Source organism: Artemia sp. Qi Xiang Cuo, chromosome 5, assembly GCF_049724085.1.
Source record: "Artemia sp. Qi Xiang Cuo chromosome 5, ASM4972408v1, whole genome shotgun sequence".
Lineage (NCBI taxonomy): Eukaryota > Metazoa > Arthropoda > Branchiopoda > Anostraca > Artemiidae > Artemia > Artemia sp. Qi Xiang Cuo.
In genome coordinates, this window is record NC_142798.1 from 4,963,515 (window position 1) to 4,971,617 (window position 8,103).

The following is an 8,103-nucleotide window of genomic DNA, read 5'->3' on the forward strand; positions in this document are numbered from 1 at the left end:
ACATGAATTGCTGTTGACGTCCATAAATGTGACAAAATTCATGGTTTTTCAAGTGAGAAAAATTCCTGTTTTTTCATTCTCACTGAGAAAACCATAAAAACATACAAAAATGTGAGAAAATTCCTGTTTTTCAAATTCTCACTGACAAAAACCATAAAAACAGACATAAATGTGACACAATTCATGGTTTTTCAAGTGAGAAAATTCCTGTTTTTTCATTCTCACTGACAAAAACCAAAAACCACGTGGTGATGGTGTTAAAAAAAGTTGTAGATGGCAGCAGGGGTGCGGGATGGGAGTAACACCCCCTCCTCTACTAGTGTACACAAGGAGCATTTTTTTTAACAACAACTAAAATATGCAAAGAACCATTTATTTTGACACAAAATATAGTTTGAAGAATTTGGTTTTCCCAGACATAGCCATCCTGTCAGGTGTTTTACTGTATGCAGCACTGACAATGACTGCCCAAATTATATTTCAGAAGTAGCATTGACAATAACTGCCCAAATTATATTTCAAAAGTAGCATTGACAATGACTGCCCAAATTATATTTCAAAAGTAGCATTGACAATGACTGCCCAAATTATATTTCAAAAGTAGCATTGACAATGACTGCCCAAATTATATTTCAAAAGTAGCATTGACAATGAGTGCCCAAATTATATTTCAAAAGAAGCATTGACAATGACTGCCCAAATTATATTTCAAAAGTAGCATTGACAATGAGTGCCCAAATTATATTTCAGAAGTATCATTGACAATGACTGCCCAAATTTTATTTCAAAAGTAGCATTGACAATGACTGCCCAAATTATATTTCAAAAGTAGCATTGACAATGACTGCCCAAATTATATTTCAAAAGTAGCATTGACAATGACTGCCCAAATTATATTTCAAAAGTAGCATTGACAATGACTGCCCAAATTATATTTCAAAAGTAGCATTGACAATGACTGCCCAAATTATATTTTAAAAGTAGCATTGACAATGACTGCCCAAATTATATTTCAAAAGTAGCATTGACAATGAGTGCCCAAATTATATTTCAAATGTAGTTTGACAATGACTGCCCGAATTATATTTCAAAAGTAGCATTGACAATGACTGCCCAAATTATATTTCAAAAGTAGCATTGACAATGACTGCCCAAATTATATTTCAAAAGTAGCATAGACAATGACTGCCCAAATTATAGTTGGGCATTTGAAATATAACTTGGGCAGTCATTGTCATTGCTACTTTTGAAATATAATTTGGGCTGTCATTGTCAATGCTACTTTTGAAATATAATTTGGGCAGTCATTGTCAATGCTACACACAGTAAAACACCTGACAAGATGGCTATATCTGCGAAAACCAAATTCTTCAAACTATATTTTGTGTCAAAATAAAAGGTTCTTTGTATATTATAGTTGTTGTTAAAAAACACCTGTCAGGTGTTTTATTGTGTGCAGCCCTCCCGGCAGGTGCGTAAAAATCCAGCTGTTTTGGCAAGAAAATGCCCTTTGAAAAATTGAATTTTAGGAAATCATCATCGACCCCCTCCAAATTTCAATGTCTGTAACTTTCACGTGTGCATTGACTTGTTTTGTTAGTTGTTCATTTTTAGGGGAAGACAGGGCGCAAATCACTCAATCTGACAAACTGCTTAATATAGAAATTATATTTAAAAATTGCGAGATTTTTTGGGACTCTCCCCCCATGTGTAGACCTGGAGCATGTATGTGTATGACTAAATTATGTAAAATAGTTATAGTTACTGGGGAAAATAGTTATTAAAAACTGTATCATTTTACAGGCAAAGGAGTCGTAATGCAAGCTCAAATGCTTGCTCCACCCCAGATGATGCTAATTTAGTTGGAAATCTCATTACTCTTGAAGATTTAAAAACTCAATTTAGCTCCTGCTTCAGGTAATATTTACATAAATCTTCTTTTCTTTTGTTTTGATTGACCGGTGACTTATTATAATATGTTTGTACATTAGTACATGCACAAAGTTTTCGCCATTTAACTAATTAACAATTACTTAATTGCCATGATTAATATTTGGGGGTTGACAGAATATTTGTTCTTTTTAATGCCTTTTATATTCTGACCCTCCTTATTCAACAGCTTAATTATATTCATAGACGGTAATATCAGAAAACGAATTAAAAACTGTTGGGTAGAGCAAAAACGTAGTGACATCTGTTTCCTGCCTATTCCTGACACTGCTATGACAAGGTGCTGTCGTAATAATTCTACTTTTGTCAAGACATTGTACATTGTCAAGCTACTTTTGAAATATAATTTGGGCAGTCATTGTCAATGCTACTTTTGAAATATAATTTGGGCAGTCATTGTCAAGCTACTTTTGAAATATAATTTGGGCAGTCATTGTCAACGCTACTTTTGAAATATAATTTGGGCAGTCATTGTCAATGCTACTTTTGAAATATAATTTGGGCAGTCATTGTCAACGCTACTTTTGAAATATAATTTGGGCAGTCATTGTCAATGCTACTTTTAAAATATAATTTGGGCAGTCATTGTCAAGCTACTTTTGAAATATAATTTGGGCAGTCATTGTCAATGCTACTTTTGAAATATAATTTGGGCAGTCATTGTCAATGCTACTTTTGAAATATAATTTGGGCAGTCATTGTCAAGCTACTTTTGAAATATAATTTGGGCAGTCATTGTCAATGCTACTTAACATTAATAGGGCCCTTTAGAATATATCTTTAATAATGTTCCTTAATATGACCAGCGGATTTTTGATAGTCAGTTTGAAATATGGAGCAAATATCCATAAGATAAGTCACTGTTCCTTAATATTAACAGCGGATTTTTGATAGTCAGTTTGAAATATGGGGCAAATATCCATAAGATAAGACACTGTTCCTTAATATTAACAGCGGATTTTTGATAGTCAGTTTGAAATATAGAGCAACTATACATAAGATAAGTCACTGTTCCTTAATATTAACTGCGGATTTTTGATAGTCAGTTTGAAATATGGGGCAAATATCCATAAGATAAGCTACTGTTCCTTAATATTAACAGTGGATTTTTGACTGTCAAAAAATATGGATCGAATATCCATCAAATAAGTCACTGTTCCTTAATATTAACAGCGAATTTTTATAGTCAGTTTGAAATATGGATCAAATATCCATAAAATAAGTCACTGTTCCTTAATATTAATAGCGGATTTTTGATAGTCAGTTTGAAAAATGGATCAAATATTTTCTCTGTCAAACTTGTCCTCTATGTTTTTTTTAAGAGACAGTTTTTTTTTGTACAAACGGGTTACAATAAATAAATAAACAAACATCTCATTTAAGAAACACTATCCAATGCATTACTGCATGCCGGACGAAAACCCGAAAGAAAAGCCCTTAAAGAAAAAAAAATATATAATAATTATTTTCCTTTTATTTCCTCGGACCCTAACATAACCCAACCAAAAAACAAATAAATATCTTCTCTCGCTTCAATCTCCCATCCCTCCAATAATTAAATCAAAAAGTGGGAACTTGAGAATTATCTACACAAACAACCCAACACACCACACAAAATTCACAAAAAAAAAGAAAAAAAAGAAGAAATAAATCACTCATCCATTCAAAACCCAAACAATCATCTCACCAACAACATTCAACCAATCATTCTATACACACAACCGCTAAAATCTTACACATTGAGAAAAACAACTAACCCTGAGGGAATTTTGAAATTCAACCAGATCTGTCTTGTTTTTTACCTCCTCGGGAAGTTTGTTCCAGACAACCAGGCCAGAAAAACGGTTAGAAAATGTAGACCTTGTTATTACAGGGAACGGCGTCCGTATTGAATGTGCATTCCTTGTCTCTTAAAAAATTGTGGGTTTGTTTCTCACAATTTGGCAACAAATTGCCAAATGGCTGGTGGCCTTTTGGCAAAATGGCAATTGTGTGTGGCTGGGAGAGCATGTATTTAAGGATTTCATACCTTTCTCCTTATATTGGGTGTGCTGAAGGGTGGGATGCATTAATGATGCTGTTAACTATAACGTGAGAGTGGGTAAACCAAATGTCAAAACAGAGGGAATAATCGGACTGCGTGCCATTGAAGACAGACGCTCTAATGGCGAAAGATTGTTGCATTTTGCCAAATAGTAGCCTCTACATTATATTTAAACAATTTGGGCTGCGAAGGAGCACCATCTTTTGATGTGGAGTTCTAGTGAGGGGGTCAAGAGAGCCGAAACCAACCGCTTTCTCGCTAGTAGACCCTGGAAAAGTTCATAGCACGGTATTTGGCCATGCCATGCCAGAAAGTAGCAAAGGCATTGTGCCACCGAATCAACAACAGAGCTCGTGGAAAAGATGTCGCCTCAAATCACCAGTCAAAAAGAATCTGCAAAGAATGCTTGCAAGCTGGTAAAGCAGTCTGCTCGCAGCAAAAGAAAGAAGTGTTAGTCACAAATAACCTCTGACCTTGAGCAAGCAACAAAATTGCATACACTAAGAAATATGTTCAAGCTATTGAGGGAAGTAGTAGGGAAGTCACTTTTTTCCATAAACTCCCAGAAAATCAAAATTGAAAACCTTATCCAGACAGTGGAAGCCCATATAGAGAAAGGGGGAAAGAGCATTTCTCTGAATGCCTTAACCCTCCTAAAATCTCCTGCGGCCTAAACGCTGTATGGAATGATTCGAGGGAACCTTGCCAGCTAGACCTGCAACCCCTGGTGCTCGCTCATGCTCTTCGAATTATTGAAAATATAAAGAACGACAAAGCGCCTAGTGAGGATGTCATCCCTTCTGAGATGTACAAATCATTACGCACTCATTTATGCCAGGGGAAAGACCTGCGTGTTTGAGTTGGGGAGAGTGGAGAAATTTCTGAAAGATCAAACGTTTTCGGTAGTATTACTGGTCCGCAAAGAGAGTGGCCTGTTTCGATTACCGATTTGTATCACTGATAGACCACGTAATAAGTATCTTTTGCATAATAGTTCTTGGTTGCTTTATAGCCTTCCAAGATAATATTATAAGAACCCGAATAATCGGGGTGCAGATTTGGTAGAGGCTGCCAAGAATATATTCTTGCTTTCTACCTGATGATGAAGCGGTGTGAAAGATACAACCAGTCAGTAACCACAGTCTTTATAAATTTTATTGCTCCGTTTTTTCCCATGTCAGAGCCAAGCTTTGGAAGATTGTGACGGAGGACAGTTTCTAACAAATGTGATCGGAATGCTTAAATGAGCCCAAGGGTCTACAGTTAACGGAGTGTGTACTGTTGACAAGATAACAGAATTCTAAGTTGGGTTAGGCGTAAAACAAGGCTGCCCCTTTTCCCCTTTCCTGTTCAACTACATCTATTTGAATTGGACTTTCACTGTGAGCGGATCTAAAGTGAGTTTATCATTGATAAGGTGAATAAATCTGTTTTGCTTGTCAGACATGGAAAAATAATGTTTTGGATTAGGACCGTGGATAGTGGTTACCTCTTGGTACAAAGCCACTCTATCTTCTTTCAAAAAGTTAATGGGCTTAGGGTAATTCGAAGATCCTGCACCCAACGCTACTCCCTTCTCGGTAATCATAAGAAAACGATTACTGTAATTCCTTTGGCACACGCTATATGGAAGAATCGCCACCATATTCTGCGACGTCCTCACCTGCAACCCATTTCCAAATTAACGGTCAAATCAATAATTTCTGGCAGATATTTGAAAACTATCTCAATCCTTAGAGTACCTTCCACCTGCAGGGGTGGCTTTGGTTCGTGTTGGGTAGGACAACTCTTTGTCTGGCTCCCGCCGAAAATAAAATTAAAGATATGTTGCCCCTGTGGGGCCAGAACGTTACAAAGCAGGGAATGGTATTGACGCAATATGTGAAGTTTTGCCCCTGAAAAAGGGTATTTTCCCCAACATTTGTGATCAAATTAGATCCTATACAACTTTTTAGGGTAAATAAACAATTACTAAACACGTAAAAAGGTGCTTAATAAGGATATATTCGGTTATTTAAAGGCAAATATTTGGTAGCCGTACTGAGAAACGTAATTGAACGACTTAGGGGTCGAACATCTCCATCTGTTTCTTTCTTTTTCTCTCTGTGTCTCTTTCTTTTCTATTTTTTTATGTCACTAGTCCTGAAATTTTGCAAACATGCGCATTACTTGTAAATTTCAAATAAAAGTGTACTTTTTTCAAGTCATTAATACTTCCTTCATAATATTTGAAATATCAATTGGTAGTGCTTTCAAATGTTCCCTTTGAGGATACTTTGCTTTGGCTAATGGATGGTACTATTTCAGCTGTGGAGTGAACTGGCAAGAAAACCAAGTGTCTTTAGACTGTGGAGAATGTGGTGGTTACACCGTTGATCGTCCTTGTCCTGCTTGTGAAGGGAAATGTGGTGCATCGTGGAAAAGAGATGCAACTTCAGTAAGTATTCGGGGGCCTCCCCATGCTTAAAATCCAAAGGAATATTTTGAATTAGATTTAAGGACTGCCCAACTTAGTCGTAATTCGCAAGACAAGACTTGCAGGGATAATTGGTATCTTAACTGTGGAAAATTAATCATAATAATGCTGTTTTTATTCTAAAGATAGTCCTTTTCGGCCAACCTTCCAGGGTCAGGCAAAAAGCGGGTCGTCACCGAATGATCGGGGAGGAGGTAAGGAAAGATTTAAGGGAAATTGGACCCTTCTTACCCTTTTAATGGGTAATTCTGTCACACCTAGTTTTATGACTAGGATAGTTCTGTCTTAAAGAATTCTGAAGGGAAATTTGCCCTTGCAACAATTTTTAAAGGAATATTTTATGGCAGGATATTTAAAGCTGGAATATGTGAAAATCATACTTATTAAAACAATTTCTGAAGGGGAGTCGGCTCAAAAACATTTTCTTTAAGTGAAATTTTATAGTAGAATTTTTAGGATAGGATTTGCAAAAATATGCCTGCCTAAAACAATTTTTAGAGAAGAATGTGCGCCTAAAACAAGTTTAGAACAGGAATTATGCGCCTGAAAGCCTTATTTCTAGGATATGCAAAAAATTTGAACAAATGAATCTTTGAAAAGGAATTCACCCCTGAATTAATTTTTATGGGAAACTATATGGCAATATTTTGTATATGTAGAGTTGACAAAGTGAATATCCCCCATCCCTCCTGAATGCAACTTTATATTCTTTTTTGTTTTCAGTCGCATTGTCTGGGCAAAGCAAGCTGGACTGGAGAATGCATGCTGGATTCAAGGACATCCCTTTCTGACATCTCACACTCAAAACCTCCAAAAATGAGTGGACTATGACCTGATATATAACCTGGCTTATTTAGGATCTATTGTTTAGGCCTAGCTAAGAGTTCGCTTTTTTAATTGGGGCGTGTTGAGTTAGATCTGTTTTTTTGGCCTTTATTAATTTTAATCTTCGAAATGTTTTTAATCCCAGCCTTCTTTACGTGGCCGCTACCAAAAAAACTATGGAATATATCTTCTTTTTTTTAGCGAAAATAAGCCGAAACAGATTTTTAATTCTTTATAAATATTAAATAAGTGAATCTAAATATAGATAACTCTCTAAATTAATAGATTAATTTAATATATAATCAATTAATTAATGTGTAGATAAATAGATTAATTAAACAAAGTTATAGATATTAAAATAGATTTTTAAATCCATTGGCTCCGGTGCAATAGTTACAAAATCCATCACGGAGTTATTATTCGTTTTTTTTTTTTTTTTTTTTTTTTTTTTTTTTTTTTCTATTGGTTAAAAATAATGTTTCCATCAGGGTTGCCACTTGCCTAAGCGAAAGATCATTTGATTATTTTTGGAATGTTTCTGTTGAACACTTACATTTCCGTTTTGGGGGTATCAAATAGAAGCGCACAGAAAGATTAAAATATTCAGAACAAAACTAGGAAGTGGAAAGAGGCGTATTAAAATAACTTTAGAAATTGTTACTGGAAACATTTTCTAAAACTAGTTATAAATCTGTGAGGTGGCACTCATGTTTAGAAGAAATAAGCAGACGGTACATACAGCGTAAGACTTGTAAAAAATGGAGCGAAGAAGCTGCAAAAATAAGTTTCAAAATAGTTCAGGATTTTT

The 8,103-nt window shown here is 35.4% G+C and overlaps 1 protein-coding gene across 7 annotated transcripts in view; it reads left to right on the forward strand.

Annotated features, from left to right (window-relative positions):
* Positions 1-7,697, forward strand: part of Pino (protein pinocchio) — a 98,517-nt gene extending 90,820 nt beyond the window's left edge. For all 7 annotated transcript variants that reach the window (XM_089088689.1, XM_089088693.1, XM_089088692.1 and 4 more), the window contains exons 4-6: positions 1,804-1,917; positions 6,302-6,431; positions 7,194-7,697. In XM_089088689.1, the coding sequence (XP_088944815.1) occupies positions 1,804-1,917; positions 6,302-6,431; positions 7,194-7,301 (352 nt within the window). In that variant the 3' untranslated portion in view covers positions 7,302-7,697. The remainder of the gene's footprint in view (positions 1-1,803; positions 1,918-6,301; positions 6,432-7,193) is intronic.
* Positions 7,698-8,103: the final 406 nt, after the last annotated feature.